The sequence below is a fragment of the Dipodomys ordii genome, unplaced genomic scaffold (assembly GCF_000151885.1).
Source record: "Dipodomys ordii isolate 6190 unplaced genomic scaffold, Dord_2.0 Scaffold206, whole genome shotgun sequence".
Taxonomy (NCBI): Eukaryota; Metazoa; Chordata; class Mammalia; order Rodentia; family Heteromyidae; genus Dipodomys; species Dipodomys ordii.
This window is the reverse complement of record NW_012267422.1, coordinates 505,413-531,456: the sequence shown is the minus strand read 5'-3', so window position 1 is coordinate 531,456 and position 26,044 is coordinate 505,413. Positions and strand designations below refer to the sequence as shown.

Here is a 26,044-nt window from a genome sequence, read left to right as displayed (position 1 = left end):
CCAGGGGTCTAAGCCTATAATCCTAGCTACACAGGAGGCTGAGATCTGAGGATTGTGGTTTAAGGATCGTGCCTGCGCAGGAAAGTTTGTGAAACTTTTATCTCCAATTAGCCACTCAAAAACCAGAAGTGGCACTGTAGGTTAAAGTGGTGGAGCTCTAGCCTTGAGTGAAAAGCTCAGGGACAGTGCCCAGGACCTGAGTTCAAGCCCCATGGCCAAGTTTAAAAAAAGAAAGTTACTTTGGAATGGAGCTTTCAACAGAACAGGGAACATATCTGGAAATAAGAAGCCAGAGCTAACTGGGAGAGAGAGAGGGAAGAGGTGACATTGTCCTAAAAGGACTTATGTAACTGTAACTCCTCTGTGCATCACCTATATAATGACAATTTAAAAAAAAGAGCCAGAGCTGAACATGAGTTCTAAATTATCCTTTAAGAATGGAAAAAATAAAAAGGTTTAGGTGTCATTGCTCCATAACTGGAAGGGTTTTCACTTGAAGCAACACGGTTGGATACTGTTAAATCATTGTTAATATTAATGCTAGACTTTTATTGAAAGCACACCTTCTAATGTTTATTTTTTCTTTAATATCCCAAGATGACCAGGGACAGGGATATTCAATTCCTTGATAGCTGTTAGACAATTCTCTGCTCCCTTGAACACAAGACTATCAGCCAAGCAGCCAACTGAACTGCCTTCACGCTAGTCTGGCTTCTTTGAACACTCCTCAGCCATAACAACCACTGCAGCTTGTGGGTAAAACACAACTCTGGCTTCAGAAAACACCATCTTAGCCATTACCATTTCAAACAGATTTCACCAACCCTTTTTGCTATCCTAAGCCTAGGTGAGCTCTAGATAACTCTGTGTACCCAGTAGTTTTTGTCACTTAGACCAGAGGGGAAGCACTTCCCCTGTGAACCCAAAAGAAAGCCTGTGATTGGTGCAACCACAGACCTTTATTTGCATGAAGCATTGTGCTATGATTGGTGTAGACACAGCTGTTGATTTACATGAACCACTATGATTAGTGTGAACAGCTTTGCCCCACTCCTTTTCTAGCTATACAAGTAGGTTATTTGTCTTTCTGAGTCTTCTGGGAGACACACTTCTTCTAAGATGGCTTCTTGCCTACTAGTAATCACCAGTATTCCTAGAATGGGCTGAGCTGGTAAAATGAGAGAAGAAGCCAGAGGATTTGCCAAAAGTGGTAGCAGTAGTGACAGTAGCAGTAGTAATGACAGGACAGCTGAAGAGTTCCAGTGAGCAGCTGGGGCAGAAAAGACAAGGAACAGAGGCAATGAGGGCAATAAAAGCAATAAGAGCTTGAAGGCCCTGGCTGCAGGAAGAGTTTCATAGAGTTAATAAACTTTGTGGTAAGGTTCTCATGATACCAGAGAGAGCTATCTCTAATACCTATTGCTGTAGAAATGAGAGTCCACCACCTGAGGTCTGGTTAAGAACTTTAATAGCAGATACTGCCTGCTGGTGGTTGTAACTTGTTCTGCTGATTGCTGTTGCTATTCACTGCTGTTGGAATAAGGTTTGAAAAAGCTGCCAAAGGCCAAGGGAGTAGCTCAAGTGGTAGAGTGCTTATGTAGGAATCATTAGGTCCTAAGTTCAGTCTTCCAAACTGCCAAAAATAAAATAAAAGAATAAAACAGAATAGGTGTTAATTGCTAAAATGTACTGGTGAATAATAAGCCTTCATTCTGAGTCCCTGGAGCCAGAGTCTCTGGCCTTTAAAGTCCAGAGCAGTAGACCCCACCTCTCAGTGTTTGAAGCTGTATGTCTCTAGGTCTGCCAGTCTAGTTTCTAGGCCTTAGGCACTCAAGGGCCTGATATCACTAGAAGAGCTTGCTTTCCCACAATTGCTATCTGGTAACATCATGGTTTAGTTCTTCACTGTAGAATTTCTTCTTGATTTGTGGATAGGAACCTTCTCACTCTGTCCTTATATATCCTTTCTTCTATGAATGTAGGGAGAGAGTGTGATCTAGAATCTCCTTTAAATATACAAGTTCCCACTTCTAAGGCCATGTTTATCCTTAATATCCTCTCTAAAGTCCTTTATCTCCAAGTAGAAACACATTGAGGTTATGGCCTACACAAGAATTTTGAGGGGATCTAATTCAGTACTTAACAGGCGATGTATGTTATTTGTAGATTTGCCTCTCCATAGAGAGGACTACTGTATCTGCTCACTGCATGATAAGGTTAAGAACAAGGTCTTGCCTGCTGTGTGGAACCTGTGTGTACCCAGGTCTTCCAGGGTTGGGCAAACACATTCCATTTGGAAATCAGAAAATGTCCAGAAACTTATCATAGCCACATTTTATTTTCTACTTTTTATCAGTAATCAGGCTAATATTTTGATCTTCATGTGACTGGGTCTTGTTTCTCAATGAAGGGAAGCACTCTTATTTAATGAATTCCTAAAATGTAAAGATCAGGAAACTGGAAAGACAATCTCCCAAGACTACATCCTGCTTCAGTCTTGTGTTTTATTTCTTTTTTTTCTACTTATGTTCCCTTTACTGAACCCCAAGTCATTAGGCTAAAATTCAGACATAAAATAAATTTATGCTCGGATGGAGTTGTTACCCATGGGTCACTGCTGTTCTATTTAGAGCTAGCAGCAAAGTATTTCATATCCAGATTTGTCAATATTTTGTCAAGGAAATATCAGCCTAGATGATGCCAGAAAAATAACGTGAAATCTCTCCAGGTAAATATTGACATATCTTTGAGCTTCCTGAAAGGCGAGTTGTGTTTAACTCCATGAAATGCATTCTGTTCAGCTTAGAAGCAGATGCTCCCAGGAAGCAAATGAATTCTTGTTTTCTCTGTTTGTGTGTGGGATTTCCTACTCCTGACTCTAATGGAAATGTGAAGGAAGCTCCTAGAAAAATACTGACTTTTCTCTGAAAAGAAGCATGTCTCGTGACATGCTTCACCTAAGTGCACTTATTCTCAGAAAAGCACGTCTCCCTCTTTTTCAAAAGTGCTCCTTCAGTCCCAAGCAGGAGACTCTATATTATGCACATAGCACTGGTTCCCGACATTCACAGATATGCACCCAATCCTATGTCTCAAGCCAGTTAGCTTTCTCTTAATGGAGAAGTCCCATTGCCCTAGCATAAGCCCTGGCTGTCATTTTAATGAGCATCAGCAGGCATCACAGGCTACACAGGACTTTGTGTCCAATAAGTCCCCGGTTTGGGTAAGGTAGGAACTTGAAGAAATCCAGCAGTCCAATGAGACTCGAATGGTTTTCCCATTTCTAATGTTCAGGATTTGAAAATGGAATCGCTTTTTCAATTAAATTATTTAAAAGATTCTTCTGAAGGTACATTTCCTGATGCATACTCTTTGTTGCTCTCCTGACTTGCTCAGTTGCTCACATATGCCCATTGCCATTATTGAGCAATGAGAGGAAGACGGTGATCAGTTTGCTTTTCCCTAACCTTCCATAAATAGAATGGAAAGGGCACAAGTCAGCAAGTATGACCCTTAGGCATCCATCTCTCTCAGTCTCATTTTCCTCAACATTTCTAGTGTGTTCCAAAGTTTAGAGATAATTAGAATCTTCTAGGTAGCTTTGTAAAAATACTGGTTCCAGACCCCTGCTGTTAAGGTTTTTAATTCAGCAGATCTTGGTCAAGAATCAATAATCTTGCTATATAATGAACAGTCCCAATTCAAATTAGATCATAAGTAGCACTATCCAAATCTGGCAAAGGAAGTCTTAGGTAGATCATTTGAATTCAGCCAAGGAGTTGAGTCCCTCTGATACTCTTCCATCCTTACTGGTTCTGAGGGTTTAACTATATGAAGCATTGACAGCAGCTCTTTCTTAGCAAGGAATTTGCAATTAGCAGCAGTGAAGCAGTTATTAAATGTCCAAATTACCTGCTAACTGCAGTTAGTTTTCCCACCTGCTGCTTTTATTCAAATCTTCCAAATAATGGTTCTAAAATTCAAGAACTGACAAAGATGAGATAGTAACATGCATGCATAATTGTATGTATTTTCATAAGTATGTTAACAAAAATATTTTATAAATCATTCTCTTTATCTTGTGTTGAACCTTAGTCTCCTACTTTCTATTTTTCAAATTGGGCACCAGTGGTTAACACCTGTAATCCTAGCTACTCAGGAGGCTGAGATCTGAGGATCATGATTCAAAGAAAGTCTTGGCAAGAAAGTCCATGAGACTTAACTCTGATTAACCACCAAAAATCCAGAAATATATCAAGTGGTAGAATACTAGCCTTGACCAATAAGGCTCAGGGACAGTGTCCAGACCCTTATTTCAAGCCTCAGGATTGGTGCACAAGTGCACACATGCACACACGTGTGACTCAGTAGGGGAAGAACTTATAGAGTTGAAAAAATAAAGGAATGAAGGAGGGGGTGAGAGTGAAAAAGAGAAAGAGATAGAGAGGGAGAGAGAGAGAAAAGAAAGAGAATACCAAATCTTTTCATCATTATAAACACTGAGAATCTGAGATATTTTTTAAATCAAGATTTCAATTTAGGGGCTGGGAAGGTGGCTCAGTGGTAGAGTGCTTGCCTTGCATGTGGAGGCCCTGGGTTCGATTCCTTAGCACCACATAAGCAAAAAAGAAAAAAGCCAGAAGTGGCACTGTGACTCAAATGGTAGAGCACTAGCCTTGAGATGAACAGCTGAGGGACAGCGTCCAGGCCCAGAGTTCAGGCTCCATGACTGGAACCCAAAAAACAAAAAAGATTTCAATTTAGTTTCTACACAGAGAAAATTGGAAATTTTTACAAAGCAACGTGGTATTAAAAACTTAGGGACTTGTATTTCTGACAGTGTAGTAGATTAGCTGTGCTATTGACCCATACTATGAAAAATAACTGAGAAATGCTATATAAACCATTTACAAAACCATTACAGTGTATTGATGCAGTGACAATTTGGTGGAAGAGTCTAAGGGGTCAGTAGCTAAGTGAAAATTGGATTGCAGCAAGACCAAAGTCATAGTGTGAAGATATTTTCCATATCAAGTAAACTTGTTCTTCAAATTCTATAACATTAATAAAATCTCAAGAGCCATTAAAGAAACTTACTATAAAATTGTGACCCTAAAGAGTTATATCTCAATGTAAGCTGACTTAGAAAGAAACCATCAACTCATGCCTATAATTCCAGTTACTAGAGTGGGAAGACAGAGGGATCATTGTACAGGGCAACTTTTGTCTTGGCAAAAGTTAGCAAGAGTTCATCCCAATAAACAATATGGTCATAGAGGTGCATGGCTGTAATAACAGATAGGAGGATTAGAGTTTAAGGCTGGGACAAACTCAATCCAAAAATTAATTTAAGCAAAAAGAGGGCTAGGATCATGGCTTAAGTATGCTTAGCATGTGTGAAGTTCTGAGTTCAAAATCCCAGGACAAAAAAAAAAAACCCTTGCTTATTCCAACTGTAGGCCAGCCAGAGGAGAACATTATCTATGTTTACTTAGAATGTCTAATTACAGACTGGCCCTCATTATATGTTTGCTGCTTGAATGAATTCATTCCACCTCGGTAAAAAATTTTTAAAATTTAGCTGGGCCCCAGCTCACACCTATAATCTTAGCTACATAGAAGGCTGAGATCTGAGGGTCGTGGTTTAAAGCCAGTCTGGGTAGGGATGTCTGTGAGACTCTTATCTCCAATTAACCACCAGAAAACTGAAAGTGGTACTGTGGCTTAAATAGTAGAATGCTCGCCTTGAGCTGAAGAGCTCAGGGACAGCACCCAGGCTCAGAGTTCAAGACCCATGACCAACTGAAAACAAAATTAATTAAAAACCCCTTCAATCTGTGAATTTAAAGTTGCCTTGTGAAAATGATACCCAGGCAACTAGTGTAAGCAAATATAATTCTTTTTAAAAATTTACTCTAAGCTCATTGTTTAAAGTATTCGTATGCACAAAAAAATAGGTATCATTAGTGAGATCTAACAGAAAATGACACAGTAGAATCAAATTTCCAAGTTGAGGTATATAGAATCAGAATATTACATTATTAATTGTAATGCATGTTTAAAGAAATAAAAGATGGAAAATATAAGAAAAGCAAAGACCATTGAGACAAAATCACAAATATTTTTTTTAAAAAGCAAGTGATGTTAAAATGATAAATAATTACAAACAATTGATTAGTAAAGCTAAACTAAAAGTGAACTAAAAGACAGATGCTTTTAAAAGCATTTTCTTTTTTCTTGGGCTCTGTACCACATACACACTTAATTTACTCTCAGTTAAGATTTTAGATGCTTTTAAAATATTGAGCCAGGCACCAGTGACTCACACCTGAATTCCTAGGAAGTCAAGAAGCTGAGATCTGAAGATTGTGGTTCAAAGCCACCTGGGGCAGAAAAGTCTGTGAGACTCTTATCTCCAATGAAGCACCAGAAAGAGCTAGAAGTGAGCTGTGGTTCAAGTGGAAGAGCTTTAGCCTTGAGCAAAAAAGCTCAGAAATAACACCTAGGCCAGCATTTAATTACTTTGCTACAAAAAGGCTAAGGTTTTTAAGAGTCCAAAAAGAAAATTTTATATAATCATATCACTGTTACAATGACATCATAGGAGAATATTTTAATGACATGGTCTATAATGTTAACTGAACAGACAACTTACTAAATAGTATAATTTAATTTTTGTGCAAATTAAATGATTGGGAAGATATAGGCCTATGTATTATTATTGTTGGTTGTATATTGAAAGACAGAAGATTATTTACTCCTTAAAAAGTTTCTGGTCTATGCTATTTAAATTACATACTCTTTAGAATAATTGTTAAGGAATCATAGAGAGAGACATTTTTACAAAAGCATTAGTGCTATTTCCATTGTTCTAAGTTATTTTTCCCCTGATAAACATTATCCAGTTTATTTTAGACTATTTCTTTTGTCCTTTGAAGTTGGTATGGCACTGAATTAAGTTTGTCTCTGAATTCTAAGTTGGTTTATATAGTTTGTGAGGTGCCTATCATGTTTGAATGTTCAATAACTATTGAAAAATGGTATCAAATAAGCCATTCTTTATGTTTCCAGTTGGAAATATCCTGGGTTTTAGTTAGAATTGAATGCATGCATCAGGGTTAATTAACAATGCTTCAAATTATAGATCACTGCTGTTTCGTGTACAACTAACCATCAATTAGCAATGCTAATGAGAAAAACAGGAAACGATTGCAGGAGAAAGCGACATCAGTAGGGAATAAAAGAAAAAACATCTCATTTTGGTCCCATCACTTGTCAAAACTTCACTGAATGGCTTTATATAAATTTGAGTCTCTTTCAAATGCTGGAATATTAATTAATAACAAACAATACTGACTCTATTTTTCAGATTGTCCTATAGAGTAGTCAAATTTGCCAAAATAATAAAATGAACACAATTTAAGCAGCAAGAAACTAGAGACAAAAGACTGATAAGTGCTTTCAACATAATCCCTAGAGGAGCTTTAAAGAAAATAATATAGAGGCTTACTCCAAAGCATTAAAGATCTCTGTAAAAGGAGTTAAAGTAATCACTATGCTGCACAATGTGTCCTAGTTGATTGTTTTTTTTTTATTTTTTTGCTTTACTCTGTGTTCATTGTGTCTTATTCCTCTATCCCCACCTCATACTCGCCCTGAGGTAAGAGAACATTTCCAGTGAGACAAAGTGTATCTCTCTCTGACCTAGTACCTTAAATACTTTCCTAATGGCTTTCTTTTCTATCAAAGTTTCAGATGATTTTCTTGAGAAATGCAGTAAGGTATGCAAACAGCATATATCTATTGTCATTACAGGTATTTTTATTTTAAAAAAAAGATAATTGTTGGATATCCAGTGATTTAAGTCTGTAATTCTAATTACTCAGGAGGCTGAGATCTGTGGATTGCTGTTTGAAGCCAGCCATGGGTAGAAAAATCTGTAAGATTCCCCAGTAATGGAAATGTGGTTCAAATGACAGGGTGTTAGCATTGAGCATTGAGCAAAAAAAATCTAAGGGGCAGTGCCTGAGGTTAAATTCAAGCTCCAGTGCTGGCGCTAGTGCATGCATGTGCATGTGTGTGCACCTGCGTGCACATACACACACAAGCACACACAAACATATTGCAGGGAACAGATGCCCAGCTCCTGGTGTTCCAAATTCCATTTTTTCTCCAAACCTGAGGAACATAGCACTTCTAGTAGCCATGCTTCTCTTTTTCTTTCCCTGGATTTCACTTTTTAAAAAAAAAAAAAACCCATCAAATAGTTACCAGTATATGCAAACAGTAGGTTTTCAAATAGAAGATTGATAAATTTCATAGTAAAATCAGTTATGAGCTTTCCCTTTCAGAGATAAGCATCAGTAATGCTACTAATATTTGTACTTCTATTAATATTTGCCTTCTGATTTGTTCTATGTGTAGAAAAGTATGGTGTTAGAGAATTATGGCCTACTACATGTATGCTTTTATAATTTGCTTTTTAATATTTTTAGGTTAGTCTTCTGCGTCATTAATATTCAACAAATCACACCATATAGATGCATCATTTACTTAACCATCCCCCTACCTTAGAACTTGAACATTAATTTTGACATTTGCCTTTTTCTCTTATTTATTAGAAAACAACATCAAGTTATAAACCTTACGAGTTCATACATATTACCATTCCTGGCTGATAATTGTGTATCTAATAATTTCCCTGTACCACATAAGAAATCCATGGATGCTGAGATCTTTTCCTCCCCTCCAGTTATGTTCTTCTCTAATTATTTTGTGTCCAGAACTTGCTTCACTCGTGATGATCTTGTTTACTTTTTCAGAAATCATTTAATCAGAGTTGAACACTTTGCATCATTAGAAAGATTTGTGTTCCTCCAAATGATTTTGGCTTTTGGTCTTCATGTGGTTCTTTGGAGTTAAACATGACCATCTAATCTAATCTAAAACTCTATCTGAGAACTTTGCAGTGGGCCAAGCTGTCTTCTTATAGACTCTTTCCCAGGCAGAACACGGCTTATGAGTATTATGTCTTTTTTCGGCCATCTTAATGATGCCACTCTACACATACAGGAGTTGGCAGCATGTCTCTGTACTTTCAAGTCCTTATGGTACAGAATAGCATAGCAGAGTGCATGTCCTATACAATCAGAGCGTAATAATTGCTGTGATTGGCTCTTTGCCTATTGCCCCTACTTTTTTGGCTCTGGATTTTAGTTATTTTTATTGTTATTATAGAGTTGATATTCACAGAGGTTAAGTTACATGAATGAGGTAATGAGTAATAAGGACAATTCTTTTTGAACCATACCTCCCCTTAAGTTGCTCTCTCCCTGTCTTTCCCTTCCATCCCTACCCACAAGATATCCAGTTCGTTTTCCACATAGTATCTAGTGAGTATCACTGTTGTATTTGTTCAACCTTGTTCCACTTTTTATGTGCCCTCCTTTATCCTCCAAATACAAACAAACAAACAAGACCAAAGGGTAAGAAAACAAAAACAGCAACAATGACAACTAAAAAAAGTCTTGTTTCCTTTTCTTGGAGTTCGTTTTCATAGTATGTTATTTTGTGTGATCATCTGTACATAGCTATTGAGCCTTTGTCCACCACTCCTATGCATATCCTCCTTTGGCCTCTGAATGTTAATGACTAGAGTCCTACATAATTTATCATGTCCCAGTGTGCGTGCATATATATATAATATATATTATATATATATATATATATATATATTCGTTTACTTATTTTAGTTATTCAGGGTGTTTACTTGTAGATTTAAAGGCATATTCTAGTTACCACAAATGAGGGAAACCATGCAGCGTATGTCTCTCTGAATGCCCCAACTTTGCCCCTATTCACTTTCCCTCCCCCTACACTCCATGTCTAACTCATCAGGCCCTAAGGGGCCCAGCACTAACACATCTTCCACTGGCCTCTTCTAGAAAACCGCTTGAGACACTAGTTTGAAAGGTGAGTCATATGTGCGGGGGATGTTTCCTTTGAGTTTGAGAAACAAGTCAAAATGCAAGAGCAGTGAGCCGTGGACGCCTGGAGACAGATTCTTCCCGAATCCCACACAGCGCTTGCTGAGACAGGCAGGCGCTAGCTACCCTGCAGATCTGCCAGGACAGCACACAGGGCGGGGCAAGGACGACCTGCCAGCAGTGGATCTCCCAGAGAGTTCGCGGCTCAGCCACGCCCCCTTGCCACCAGTCTCCTCTCCAACTGCCCTCGAGCCAGCGCCACCGACCGCTAGCTGATAAGCAGAGAAAAATAGAAGCAGACAGAGGAGCCCAGCAGCAGTTGAAGGGAGTTCTTTCCTAAGTTGCGTGGACCCTAGCGCTCTAGTGGCAGGCGGTCAGCACCATGGACAGCGCTCTCAAACCCACATCCAGGCCTTTGGATGCCGCTGGCTTCTGGAAAGTCTGGCAGCGCTTTGATGCTGATGGTGAGTAGGACCAGCTGTTTGCACACAGGTGAAGCATCTGGATTGTCTCCTTCTCTGCAGTCTTTTTCTGAAGTAAAGCAGTCTGCCTGCGTTATTAAAACAACATAACTGGTGCGGTATATTTCATATACGACTGGTATATTGCTGTTGCACATCTAGAAACCTTGATGAAAATTCAGGGTGTGTGCATATAATATATGTCAGTATATATTATGCATTGATATACATAAATATAGATATGTATGGTGTCAAAGAGTATTTTGTATGTATTCAAGGCATGAAATTCAAGTACGTGATGTCAGATTTACTGTTCTTTCCCTCTTCCCCACTTTCTCAAAAGTTGGGTAAGTTTTATCAACTTTCAAATTTACTATCTCTCCACAAAAAAGTTTCCATAAAAACAAAATGTAACTACTTACTATTTTTCTTTGTTTTTGTTAATAAAGAAACAGAAAATGTCTATATTGTGTGAAAACACTCACAACTAAATTCAATATTTACCCTTGTGAAGTATTTCCAAAATATTTGCATTGAACTTTATTCTAAAGCTCATTCATTAATTAAAATTCAAGTGTTTGGTAGCATATTTTTAATCTCCAAATGTCAGTATAAACCCCAGCAAAAATCATTTACCCTGGAACATGTATTCACTGTCTAAATTCTAAAGAGTAATACTGAACAATAAAAAGAATAGAACAACAAAAAGCAGTGTCTGTGGGGATCTTGTAAACTGGGAAATGAAGAACAAATTTAGATAAATTCTAAGTCACATGCTATTTTAGATAAGTGGCTAATAATTATGCATATCTCCTTGAATTTAGAAAAAGGTTACATAGAAGAAAAGGAGCTTGATGATTTCTTTCACCATATGTTGACAAAACTGGGCACTGATGTAAGTACTTATAGCACTAAGCATTGACTTATGTGTCTCATAGTGAAATATAAGCATACAAGTGTTTTGTTGATTTGTACCTATTAATCCTATCTGACCTCTTTTCTTCCTGAATGCATGTAATTTCACAGGAAGCAATTTGGATAGGTTTTATGAGAGAAACAAAGGTAACATTAGACATGCTGGTCACTGACTTTCATTGTAACATCTGTCATCCACTCAGAGATACTGACTGTGGACTCAACCAACTGTGATTTAAATGTTCCCTTGGTTACATCTCTGCTAATGGATCAAAACCAGGAGATGGGGTATCCCACTTTGATCAAAACATCAAAAGATAGAAAAGACCAATATAGATGTAGGATCAATAAAGATGCTAAGAGCTTTTGGGTTGCAGGTGTTTAGTACATGTTATATTCCTTTGATGGCAAGTGGTAAACTATTGAAGATCTATTTTTTTCTAGTACATGTTTTATTAGAACAGATAGTAGATTTATCAGGGAATGAAAAACTAGAAAGAAACCAATATATTTACAGATTCCTGTAGCAAAGAAGAGGAAAAACTCATAGAGGCATTCAGGCATTCAGCCTTGGTATGGGAAAAAACCCAACTTCAGTCATGCATAATCTGGGCAGCTGTTTTGAAGTGAATTGTAATAGTTTATCCTGAGACTTTCAATCATTTGCCTGGAAGGATATTTTGGAGTGCATCACATTCTCGTATCAAAAGCTAGTGAGAGGGCTAGGAAGGTCTCCATCATGGACACTGCTTGGGGAGGGGGTTTGGGGCTGAGAGAGGCCAGCCCAGAAAACAAGAGGCTGCCATATGTCTTCACCAGGCACACAGGCCTCTTGACTCTATATGTTTCTGCCTCTCTTGTTCTGCCTCCGTTTTGTGTATGTGTCTCTGATTTTGTGTAATGTCCTGATGGTGGTGGCCTCCCTCTGGCTCTCGAGTATTACATTTCATGATGCTGTTACATATATAATTGAAGGACACATTAAGGTAGAGACAATAAAGTAGGAATGAAAGCCAAGGAAAAGTAGACAGACAATATATAATCCAGACACGCCTTTGGCATATTGGAAAACAGGTGCAATAAGTGCTAAGCTCAGGGGTATTTATTGTTAAAAAAAAGTAGATTAAGGGTTTGGCCAAAACTCAACTTGGGATAAGTGCTTCTCTTTATACTGTTACCTGGTATATTTAGTCATTCTTGCTAGTCCACTCTTTTGTCAATTGGGTCCAGAAGTTTCAAGGTTCGTCTGCTGATTACATGTAGGTCATTACAATAAAGTTGCTTGAGCATCCTTTAGAACAATTGATGGGTTTTGACAAGTGCTCCCTTCAAGACACAAGTACATCCTTGAGATAAGTATTTTCCATTGCAAGCATTTTTTTGTTGCAAGAGGAGTCATTTCCCAAATGTTATCCCCTCCCCCTTCACCAGGATGAGTGTTATTCCTTTAAGATATGAAAAGATATGCTCAGTGCCCAAAGTTCATTAACACTATTTGGGCAAATGTCAGAGGAAGAGAATTGTTGCCCCCCGTACATTCACCTTAAGCTAATGTTTGCAGCTTATTGAAGTATGAGTCTTAAAGCAAAGAAAAATAGTGCCTGTGTCCCTTTAATCAAGCTATCCATCAGTACCATCCTTGTCTCTAAATTTCTGGCTTCTCTTTCCCATGCATATTTCCCCTATGTATTCTTGCCTCTTTCAGACCAGGGAAAATTTTTTTAAACATACATTTTTGGTGCAGCTTGAACTCAGGGCCTGTGCACTATCCCTGAGCTTTTATGCTCAAGGCTTGTATGCTACCATTTGAGCCACAGCTCCACTTATGGCTTTTTTGGTGGTTCATTGGAGAATTAACTGGCTTTGAACCATGATCATCAAATCTCAGACTCCTGAGTAGCTAGGATTAAGGCATGTGCCGCCAGTGCCCAGACCAAATCAAACTTTGTAAATGCAACCTCTTTTTTTGAACGATTAATATATGCCAAAATTATCAATATTTGTTAAAATGCAGCCCCTAGGATTTCAATGTATTTTTATTTTACAAACACCCTAAGTCAGATTTCATCTCCTATCCCCAGAGGAACGGTGACTGCCTTGGGCAAGGGTTTCTAATATAATCAAATGAGTCCCACTGAGGCATGGCAGTTACCCTAGGTACCTTTCTCCTTAGCACTTGGCTAGAGAGAAAGTTCTGACAAGTTGCTTAAATTGTTTACCAGTAATGGAATAATCTACCATTGATTTTCTTTCATAACGCTGAGACCATATAGTGGGAATAGGGAAATAGGGACCTTAGCTGGTCACTCAATACTTCCTGGACAAATAGTCTGATTCTGGGCTCTTCTTTGATGAACAACAAGTAGGCCCTAATCAAGTTCAGTAGAGATTGGGTAGCTTTTTGCTCTGTCAAGTGGTACTTCAAGAGACCTGAATAGCCCTGATTTGTTCTGTTGATTAGTGGGTCACAGAGACCTCAGAAAGATTCTGAGTTTTCTAACAGCAAGCTGCCTGCTTGTCAATCTCAGAGAGCAACCAGGCTACATGTAATTACCCACTTCTCACAGCTTCTGAAGGGATTGGCTTAATGAGACAATCAACTGCTACTATTGCAACTATATGTGACTCTTCCTGCTGTTTTTTTTCTTTTAAAAAGCCAGTCCATTCCAGAGCATCAGTTTCTAGGGGACTATCTCTCTCAGGTGCAGGTTATATCACATCCTCCGGCCTCTTTCATTGCTTTTCATTTCCTGCTGGGGCCTGAAATCTCAATAAGGATTGATGGGGAATAACAACCAAAAGAACTCTGACTTTTTTCCATTAGAGACAAGGGATCCTTGGGCTCTAGAGTTAGAGGTCTAAAAGATCAAAATGTAAGGCTCTATGCCCTCAAATTAAAGGTGGCATATAGAATCTGTTTCTGTGACTGTGGCTCCATTTCTGTTTGCTATAAAAATGAATTTTCAACCAACATAGCCTATGTTAATGAACTTTCTTTGGAAGAAAGACAGAAGCAACATTATATATTATATAATGGTATATTATATATTGTTTTCTAATAAGAAAAATGCCTCACGCTATTATGATGACTAAGAAGTCCTATTATAGGTTGTCTGCAGACTGGAGATCTTGGGATTTCTAAGAGTATGGTGCAGTCCAAGTCTGAAGGCCTCAGAATCAGGGAAGGTGAAGGCGTAGTTCTCTGTTTAAGGGCAAAGCCTGAGAACCTAGGGAGGGGGTGGCTGTTGTTAGACCTGGAATCTCAGTACTAGAATAGCCTGGACATCTGAGGTCAAGACAGGAGGTGAACATGTCCTAGCTTTCAGGGAGTAAGAGGGGAGACTGATTTGCCTTCCCCAGCCACTCAGATAATGCCCATTCACACAGGGCTGATTGCTCCACCTCATCTCTCATGTCAACCTCCATTGAAGACCCCTTCACAGACACACTCACCCACAAAATTGCCTTCCAAGTTTCTAGATAACGCTGGATCCAGCTGACTCCTAAAAATATCCTTTACACTACCAAACACATACACACACACACACACAATCTGTGGTTAGGAGACTAGACAGGTATGAGGGAATCTGGTTGAGATCTTGGGATCTCAAAATTCTTTTTTCTTCTATAAAGATTAAAAAATGTAACTTTTTGCACCCACTTCAGAAAGGCCTTACGGTGGGTGGAGATAGAAATCTGCTTTGGCTGTACCAGCTCTGATCTTATAGCTAAATGATACCAACAAGCTACTTAAATTCCCTAGGTCTCAGTTTTTATGACCATAAAATGGGAACAATCATGTTTTGGGCCACTCATTTCCTCAGGAGATAATATAAATGAAAAGTGCCTTTTTTAGTTGTAGGAGCACGCATTATATACACTGTACACTGTACAATGTGCATGTTCTTATGGTGATTTTTGGTGTCTTCTTGGGTTTTGTGTTTTATCCATGTTTATTATAGAGTCCATTTTGCCTGAGCTCCACCAGTGAGTTACCTCAACACAGAATAACTGAAGCTTGCTCTCTTAAATATAGAAAAGAGTTGTTAGATCTGAAATAAATGAATATAGCAGTGAAATTTCCAGTTTGTGAGAGAAAATTTTTCAAGCCAAGGTAACCTAAGGAATACGCCTAAGTCATGCTATTATCACTTATTTGTCACTAAGAAGTAAAGCATGCTACTTGGGGAAACAGTAGATCACAGACACTAGGTGCTTGTGACAGTTGCTCAATATAAGACAAATGACACATTAATTGCTTTCTCCTTCCTTCCTTCCTTCCTTCCTTCCTTCCTTCCTTCCTTCCTTCTTTCCTTCCTTTCTTCCTCTCTCTCTCTCTTTCTCTTTCTTTCTTTCTTTTTCTTTCTTTCTCTCTCTCTTTTTCTTTCTTTTTGGTTATGGGACTTGAACTCAGGGCCTGGTGCTGTTCCTGAGCCTCTAGGCTCTCAAGGCTAATGATCTACTTACTTGAGCCGCATCGCCACTTGCTGTTTTTGAGAGGTTAATTGGAGATAAGAGTCCCACGGGGACTTTTCTGAGATCTGATCCTGAAAGCTCAGCCTCCTGAGTAGCTAGGATTACAGGTGTGAGCCACCAGCACCTGGCACTTTCCATTTCTTTACCCAAGGTTTTGGTTCCAAATCACTAATGTCTTCCTCCCACCCCATATTTTTTATTTGGTGTGTGTTTACTTAGGAAGGTATTCATTTTCTTTTTTTCTTTTTTCTTTTCTTCTTGTTGGTGATGGGGCTTGAACTTTGGGCTTGGGCTCTGTCCCTGCATTCTTCAGGTCAAGGTGAGCTCTCTATCACTTGAGCTACAGCGCCACTTCTGATATTAATTTTCTTAACTAGCCCTTTGATTATTCTGTTTATGATTATTAAATGAATACATTTGTGTGGTGTATTTACAGAGTCAATCTGTCCAAGTCCTCTTATTTTAATCACTTATTTTAATCATTCTAAATATGAGACCAAAGCCAACAGTCTAGCAGATGGTCTTGGTACAGATAGGATACCCAAATCCATTTGATTAATACATTGTCTCAGTCACAAATGCTAGTGGTTTGGGCTAGCATGTTTAATAGAATTTAAAATTGCTATCTAAAGAACCAACCATTTTATCATTAGTTCTTATTAATAAAACTTTAAACTGTTTTACAATCTTACCCTTCTCTGCAATTTATATTGATAATAAATGAATAATAAACTTTTTAGCTGTTTATTATTCATTTATAATAAATGAAAGTATCTCTCACCGTCTAGTACTCAGTTTGGGATATGTGAGACATTCATTTACTCATCTCTCTGCACTTTATCCATTTCTGAAAAAAACAACAAAAACATGTTTTTATCTTGTCCTGCAAAAACAACAAGACAAAAGGAAACACAATTTCATTTTTGTATTTAATGACAAAAATATGTATATGAGGGCTGGGAAGGTGGCTCAGTGGTAGAATGCTTGCCTTGAATGCATGAGACTCTGGGTTTGATTCCTCAGCACCACATAAGCAGGAAGAAAAAGCCAGAAGTGGTGCTGTGGCTCAAGTGGTAGAGTGCTAGCCTTGAGCTGAAGGGCTGAGGGACAGCGCCCAGATCCAGACTTCAAGCTCCACAACCATACCCCCCCACAAATGTATATGATTAGCTATTGGTTGACATAAAAGTTGGTGGCTTCCCATTCTTGTGGTATTCACATCAGTCTTTGGAAATCTAGAAAATTAAGATGATAATAAGGGATCCAATTTCTTCAATTATCTCAGCTCAGAGTATCTTTTCTATCTCACTGATGAAACCCACCATCAAATATTAGCTGTCTATTCATCTACTGCCACTAGTGATCTAGGATTCCAATGTCAAGGGCCAAAATCGTATAACGAAGTTATAATAATGCTCTGGATCTCCCTTAGCATAAAGTTGTTCTACTGGCCAATAGTGCCCTTTGCATTTCCAAGAGGTTTTCAAATTTGTGAGTCTATATGATATTTAGACAGTCCTATTATTTAACTAACTGCCAAAATCTATCTTGAAAAAAATATACCGAAGCAAATCACCAAGTTCTCATTGGATCTGTTTTGAACCACTTTGCATTTCCTCTGCTAGGTGCTGTCCCATAAGGTAACAGCAAGGTGGGGTGATAAGTATACACTGTACTTTCCAAAGTTCTGGTTTCTGTCATGTTCTGCCAATATCCAGCTGCATGTTAAGTCACTCCTTTGACCTATTTTCCCATCAGTCTTAGAGAAGGGTTTCTATGGGCTGGGAATGTGGCTTAGTGGTAGAGTGCTTGCCTAGCATCATGAAACCCTGGGTTTGATTCTTCAGTAGCATATAAACAGAAAAATCTAGAAGTGTTGTTGTGGCCCAAGTGGTAGAGCACAGAGAGGGTCAGGGACAGAGTCCAGGCTCTGAGTTCAAGCCCCAGGATTGGCAAAAAAAAAAAAGAAGAAGGTGTCTAATATTCCCTGATTCTTTTTTCCTTCACTCTTTTCCTTCAATTCACCAAGACTGTTCTGAAAGAAGTATATAGTTTGATTCAGAGTATAGTAGTAGATATCATGAATCAGAGTATTCCTCATACCTGAAGATCTAGAAGGCAGAGAGTTTGCCTGCTCTTCTACTAGATCTTCCAACCCATGGAAAACATATATGAAAAAGATCAAATGAAGAGCTAACTGCTTAAGAACAAACAAGTATAACTGACAGGCCATTCAATCAGGACTAAAGAGAAAAATAAGAACAATAAAACCTGAAATTTTTCCTTTGCCAGTAATAGAAAATTTCAATGTATGTAGCTCAAATATAAAAAATATTCAAAGAGACCCAGGTACCAGTGCCTCATGCCTAGTTTCCTAGCTACTCAGGAGGCTGAGATCTGAGGATTGAGTTCAAAGCCAACTATGGCAGGAAAGCCCATGAGACTTTTATCTAATTAAACATCAAAAAAGCCAGAAGGGGGTGTGTGGCTCAAATGGTAGAGCACTAGCCTTGAGGATAAAAACCCCTCAAAGTAAGAATCCAGACCCTGAGTTCAAGCCCCAGGACCTTCTACAGAGAATTTTCAGTTAAGGATTTAAACCCTTTAAGTTCTTAGGAAGAGCATCTATATATTACTGACAACTCAGTCCTTTCTAGAAACCAAACACACAACTATATTCAAATTAAGCTAGCACTCCAGGTTCTCAGCTTCTTTCTATACCTATCTCAATAATTTTACGCATTTCACATAGTCAAGATTTTGATGGTTGGTTGTTCAAGAAATATCAATCCCTTGCTCTCTTACAAAATAGTAGGATCACTCAATTTTTCTGGTTAGAATAATGTAATGAGTAAGCCAGGTGTTTTGAATACTTGTTATCCTAACTATGTTTTGGGGATTTCATTGGCTAAATGTGGTGATTTGTGGCCTATTGCAGGATGCACTCATGGAAGAAAATATGCACAAAGTGAAACAGCAACTTACGACAGCCCATAATATCTCTAAAGATGGCCGTGTATGGATGAAGCAGGTACTGCTCATGGTTGTATTTTTCTCGGCAATAGCTTTCTTGACTGTTTCTTCTTGGACATTATCTTTTTGGACTGTGATTTCCACTAAAAGAAAGAATGAATCTGCATTCAACTGGGAAAGGCGAACTTCCTGCAATGCAGTTGGCATAATTTTTAAAAATAATCATCTAGCTTTTTTTCACCTGCTTAGTAACAAAGAGTATGCAATTCCTTCCTGATTTTTATTTAGGTCAATGGGGAATTGAGATGGCAAAGGCCTTTTAGTTATCTGATCTAATGTTGGCACAGTGTCTTATAAAAATTGTCCTTGGGATAAGGAAAATATATTGATTTAAAAAATTTATACTTCAGTACTAGTTCTCAGTAGAAATTGGAAAAATTACCCTAAAATAATTGGTTATATAGCTTACGTGGTAGAGGATTTGTTTAGCATGTATGAGGACCTGGGTTCAATCTCCAGCACTCTAACTAAGAAAAAAATCCTCCTACCAGAAAGTATTTTATTTGCTTCCTTTGAAGTCACTTTCATTGACTGCCTACCAAATCAAGTAACTGCTTTAATCATGCAGTACCTTGGATAGTCTATTATTTGTGTATGTGGCAGTAATAGGGTTTGACTCAGGGCCTTTCACTTACTAGAAAAACACAGCATCACTTGAACCATCCCTCCAGCACTTTTTGCTTTAGTTACTGTTTTAGGTCTCCTGCTTTCTGCCTGGGCTGACCTCAGACCACAATCGTTCTAGCTATGTCTTCCACATAGCTAGAACTATAGGCATGGACTACTGTGCGTGGCTTGTTTGTTGAGATGGGATCTCATTAATTTTTTGCATATGTTGCCTTTAAATCATGATCCTCTCTATCTCTGCTTCCTGAGTAGCTGAGATTACAGGCCTGTGTCACTATACTCAGTCAGCCCCAAAAATCGACTTCATTTTTATTTCCCCAACGTAGTGTCCAGCAAGTACCATTGCTGCATTTGTTCGCCTTTTGGCCCTACATGACAATCTACTTCTTATCTGAATATGTCTCCTTTAGTTACAGAACAGGTTACTACAGTGGAATATTTCCCCCTACAGTTACATCCTGGTTAACAACAGCCCACATACTGAGAAGTGCGTTGTTAGGTAATTCTTTGACAAGGGAGGGTAAATAGAGTCTGTACCATCCTTATGTGAAAAATAGCATTTAACCCTAAAGAGAGGTGACCATGTATGGGTTGATGGGAAAAACACAAAGTCAATATAGTGGAATATAAAACCTCAGGAAAAGTCCTCTGAGCTTCAGTTTCCCCAGCTCAGCAGTAAAGAATGTATAACACAGTCATGCACAGCAGCTATTCTGCTAAACAGTCTGTTACTATTGACTCATTCTCCTTTTAATCTTTATATAAGTATTAGCTATCTATTTTGCTAGTTTACAAATGAAGAACAAAAGCATGAAATGTCAAATTGCCCAAGATTAAATAATTGGTGAGTAATAAAGAAGGAATTTAATTCTACTCTAAAGCCTAATTCAAGGAAAAGGGGAACACTGATAGCTATCAATCCCAGAGGACTTGTGTGGGAATGTAATAAGATGATAAATGATAATCACCATGGTGATGGCTGCCACATGGTAGGCATCTAGTAGAGGACTAGCAGAATGTGTCGTCTTGTCTATTAGCTTATGTTACACAGGAGAGGAATTCATTGAGCTGATGTGCATCGCAGTAGGGGATGTGAGTGCGAGTGTGAAGTAAGCACACTAAAACCCCACAAGGGTACCTTCCCTGGGCTTGCACTACAATGACTGCTTACAGGGACAACCGAGGAGACAATGCACACTTAAAGAACTGACCAAACTGGTCAGTATGCTGCAACATATAATAATCATTAGGGGAAGAAGATACTGCTATGTCATGGGAGTGAGAGAAGGAAATCAGTTATGCTGGCTGGGTGAATTTACCATGCTTGAATGTTGTAGTATCCAGTAGACACCAACAATGGAGGAGTATTAAGTCACAGCCAACACTCAAGAATCCACACAGGCCACAATCACTGCTGCTATTACATAGGACACTGAAGTATTATCTATCTATCTATCTATCTATCTATCTATCTATCTATCTATCTATCTATCTATCTATCTATGACATCTCACCAGCAAAGTCTAGTCAGAAAAAGTGTGCTTGCAATCATCTACTTGATTCTACCATTTTTGACCCAAATAACTTTGATACATCTTTTGACTTTATGTAGCCCAGAATCTCTGAAAATATCTATTATGGCATGGGTGTAACTTGCAGTTGGTCATTAGAGTTAAATGAGTTAGTGTTTATTAATTAATCTTACAGCAATGCCTGGTCCATATGATCATTGTTTGATATTTTTGTTTTGATTATTATAAAATTAATTCAATACTAGAAGTTCTTAGAATAGTACCTGAAACATATTAAGTGCTGAACATACTAGTAATTACATATAATATGTAATATATATTATATATAATATGTTAATATATACTATGTATAGTATATTATATATATAGTATATTATATATATATAGTATATTATATATATGTATATATAATATATACTATATATATGTATAGTATATATTATATATTAACTATATATTATATATTAAACATTGTATATGACATTATATAATTATATTATACAATTTAATTATAAAGTACATATACATGATTATATAATTATATGAATATAATATAAACATAATTATAATATATAATTACATATAATAATATATTATTATTATTGTGCATTGCAAACTCATGGAAGGCAGCTATTCACAGTATTTTGTATCTAACAGGAATATGATACTTTTTGAAAGAGCTAATAAATCAATGAATGAGGATCAAGGGTACAGAACTGCAAGCTGAGTTTTCCATCCTGAGATAAGCTTGTTTTCCAATATGTACTATCATACATTTTTTTCCAGGGAGCACTCCTTAAATGAACACTGACCCATATCCATGACTGTTATTTTGTTCCTTTAGCTTTCTAGTATGTTTTTATCTGAGGATGAAAACTTTCTGCTGCTCTTTCGCCTGGAAACCCCCTTGGACAGTAGTGTGGAGTTCATGCAGGTGAGTGTTTGCTTATAACTTCCTTTGAGAAAGAGGGTTGTGGTTCCCTCCTGTCCCCTGCACAGTTCCTATATAGAAGACATGCAGAGAGGATAGGATCAAGCCCTTAGTCTACTAGGCCTTTGGTGCCCATCTCCAGTGTGTTCTCTCATTCCTGGCCTGGGATGCCCCTGAACCGATGGGCTCCTTTAATCTAGGCTAATGGAAGGCTTAGATAAGGGCCAGGAAGGTAGGCTGAAGAATGTAATGGGAGGATAGAAAGGGTGTTGTGAGGGGGCTGTGCAGCCTGGGGAGCATGCATACCATCTAAAGTCAGCGATCCTGTGGAGCCCCAGTGAACTGTTGCCTTTTGAGAGTGCTGTCTAGAAATCCAGACTCTATGTGACACTGCTTTTCATCAAATGTTATCAGTTCACTCTAATTTTGAATGCAAGTCCAGTCAAGCCATAATTTGTTAGAGTGCTGGTCTAGTCAGTGGACATTCTGGCTTGGGTGAAAGCTAAAGGCAGTATTAATGACTCCTCTGGCCTCTTTGTTTCAGTAAATCCCTCTCAGCTTCTAAATGTGATTGCTCTGTAGGAAATACCAGGAAAGGAAGTTCTGAGTTTGTCCAAGGCCGCAGCAAGAGACTCAAGACAGCCACTATGTCCAGGGCCCCATTCCTGAAGCAATCTCCACATCTGCACTTAGGACATGTAGCTTAGCATCCTTTTGTACTATTATGTTTACCTTCTGGTACAATCAAGCAAGCACAGGTGAGATTTGAATGGGCCATAAGATTTTCAAGTAACCCAAGAAATGCAAAATAGAATAAGTATTTTTTTTATAACCGAGTGATAATTTCAAGAGCATGTACAAATATACACAGTGCAAGTAAACAAGCCCTGAAATGGTTATCAATGCTCTGTCAGAAGGTATGTGTACTGTGAAATAATTGTATAGGAAATTAATTTTGTAAAAACTCAGCCAGAAGCCTCTAAAATTCATTATTCAGAGTTAGTTTTTGTTAAGTCTTTACCTTTCAAGGTAATAAATTCCACTTCCACAGCATCTATTTTATGTGGACAAAAGTTTCTTTTGAATAATTTTCATTAAACGTTGCAGTATTATAGCTTAAGTAGAAAATAACATAAATAGAAAATAACATAAATGAATTCTTTCATGGCTCTGAGTATACGCTGTAGTACATTTCTGATGAATTCTGTCCAAATCTGCTGTCACCAAAATAAGACTGTAGCTCCTCATTACAAGTCAATTTGCATCTAGCCAAGTACTTATTTTCAGGTGGAGAATCATTAAAAACAAAAACAAAAACACTGTAGTCAATCCCGGAGTCTCTGAGGACAATTGCATTGGTGACTTGTGTATTTCAGATTTGGCGCAAGTATGATGCGGACAGTAGTGGCTTCATATCAGCCGTGGAGTTGCGCGTAAGTGTTCCTGGGCACTGCCACTGGGTGAAGGGTGGGTGGATTGATGTACACGATGAATTTGGTTTCTGTGGATCCAAGAAACATAGATTTGAATCTATAAATCTTTTTTAATAGAAAAAAGTGTATTTATGTTTAGAAGATTTAGAAAGTGCAAGTCATATGTCTGTCTTTGGGAAAGAGGGAAAACTGAGCATTTGTGATTGTTTTTCATGTATAGAACTATTCTCTGGATTGCAAAGGCATCCTGGAAATATTTTTTACGTATTGCTTGTTGAAACTATATTCCCCAGGACAAAGGCCTCCGGACCCCTTTCTAACTTATTTGTTTACTACATAAAATGCCTTGGTGTTACAGAACTTCCTCCGAGACCTCTTCCTCCATCACAGCAAGGCTGTTTCTGAAGCTAAACTGGAAGAATACACGGGCACCATGGTGGGTAATGGAGTCTTGTTTCAGCAGGGCAGCTTTCCTGCTGCTGTGCAGGTGACAGATGCTTAAAGATCAGTTGACTATACAAGAACATCTCAACTCTGGAGAACATGGCCTAAAACTGAACTGTTTTAACCTCTCTCACCAACAAATTGCAGGTGTTTAAGGGAGGAGGCTGATCACCTGTCTTAAGGGAGCCAGGAAAGATCATTTAACCTTTGGTTTCTAAGCACCACACCAATAAACTCAGTGTTGCACCAGACCAATGAACTCAGTGTTAAAGTCAATATTGAAACAAGTAAACATGGCCTCAGCCATCAGAATCAAACAGATAGCAGCTGCCTCTCACAGAATGGATGATTGTACTCACTCAGTGTGTGGATTTGGAACAGTGGGAGGACAGAGAAAGAAGGGAGAAGGAAGAGGATGTATGTCTTTCCTTTGCCACTTAGTAGCTATAACTTAGGATGAGTATTAAGTCTCAGCATTGCTTACTTCTTCTGTAAAGTGGGGGTTAATGATGGTTAAATACTAGGAGGGCAAAATGAGTTGATGTTTATGAGCCACTGTGCATTCTGTGTAGAATATGACTACTCAGTACTCCCTAACTCTTCTGGTAGTAATTGTGGTCCTTGTTGTCCTTATATCATACCCTCTTAGGACTTAGCCTTTTCCTGAGTGAAACACTATTTCAATGTCAAGCTTCTTAGAAAATGCTAAAGAAGAATTTGCCTTTGATGAACTTATCCTCATGCTGGATTTGATGCATCTCTCCCAGTTCTAGTCTACAGTTCATACTTAATTGCTTTTGGTTCCCCTACTGCTCTCTTCTATCTCTTTCCTATCTCCATTTTCACCATATCTTCAGATTTCCAAACTAGTGAGGAAGTTGTTTGCTAAGAAGGCTCATAGCATTGTCATATTTATTACACAAAGAGGTGTGTGTGTGTGTGTGTGTGTGTGTGTGTGTGTGTGTGTGTGTGTGTGTGTATGTGTGTGTCTTTGGTGGGGATGGGTTCTAGGATTTCAACTTAAGTCTTCATGTTCTTATTTGAATTTTTCCACCAAGGCTGATACCCTACCACTTGAGCCACATCTTCACTTCTGGCTATTTGATGGTTAATTGGAAGTAAGTCTCTCAGACTTGTCTGCCCAGACTAGCTTTGGATCTTGATCCTTAGATCTTAGTGTCCTGAGAAGCTAGGATTATATGCCTGAACCACTAGTGCCTGGCCACCAATATTTTTTTGAACAGACAGCCCTTACTGAGCCTTATGGTTTATAGATAAGGACAAATAGTACTTAGAAGAGTGTGTGGATCTCTTTTAAAATATGGGCCTCTGGATGATGAACAGGCCTTTAATTAGGTTTCCAAATACTGAAAATTTTGGAGACTGCATACCTGACAATAGCTGTTACTCAACCAAAGGCACTTGTTAGACTAGAAGATAAGTCCTCTTGGTTTACTTGGACTCTGACCTGTCAGAATGTTGCCTTGAGTGAGACATACTTAAGTGTGTCAGCTTTGAGAAAAAAAAAGTGCTCTTACCATGATGTCTTGTTAATGGCCCGGACAGGAGAAAAGATGATTCCAGGGAGAGAAACAAATCCCAAGGCAGGATCTCAATTAGGGAAGGAGCTTGGCTTCTTACTATGATGATTTGTTTTCTTAGAATGGGAAATCACGTTCAGAATTCGGAGTAAATATGTACTCAGCAATTCAATGTGAGGTGGAAAATCCCCCCGAAGCAAGAAGCACTTTCTCAGCTCAGTGTCAAGGTTCCCTTTGTTCTAACTCCAATGGAACCCTGTCACCGAAGAAATGATATCAAAAGGAAATTTGACACTAAACTACTAAGAGGCCAGACAAATAAGGAGATTTCTTTTCTATTGGAGCATATTTTTAAACATTAATCTAATCAAATGTTTGTACTGAAAATTATTACCTGAGTTTTATTAATTTATAAAACATGCACAATGAATATATCTGCATTTTGGATTTCCAGAATGTTTCCAGTATTTTTTTGGGGGGGTCTGTTGTGGGGCCTGAACTCTGGGCCTGGGTGCTGTCTCTCAGCTCTTCAGCTCAAGGCTAGTGCTCTACCACTTGAGCCACTGTGCCACTTCCGGCTTTTTTCTTTTTGCTTATGTGGTGCTGAGGAATTGAACCCAGGGCCTCAGGCATGCAAGGCAAGCGCTCTACCACTGAGCCACCTT

The 26,044-nt window shown here is 38.4% G+C and overlaps 1 protein-coding gene across 1 annotated transcript in view; it reads left to right on the top strand.

Moving 5' to 3' along the window:
* Positions 1-10,368: 10,368 nt before the first annotated feature.
* The window catches only part of Scgn (secretagogin, EF-hand calcium binding protein), a 32,490-nt gene continuing 16,814 nt past the window's right edge, over positions 10,369-26,044 (top strand). Inside the window, exons 1-6 of the mRNA XM_013035227.1 lie at positions 10,369-10,450; positions 11,272-11,342; positions 18,777-18,869; positions 21,875-21,964; positions 23,338-23,394; positions 23,753-23,830. Of these exons, the coding sequence (XP_012890681.1) occupies positions 10,369-10,450; positions 11,272-11,342; positions 18,777-18,869; positions 21,875-21,964; positions 23,338-23,394; positions 23,753-23,830 (471 nt within the window). The remainder of the gene's footprint in view (positions 10,451-11,271; positions 11,343-18,776; positions 18,870-21,874; positions 21,965-23,337; positions 23,395-23,752; positions 23,831-26,044) is intronic.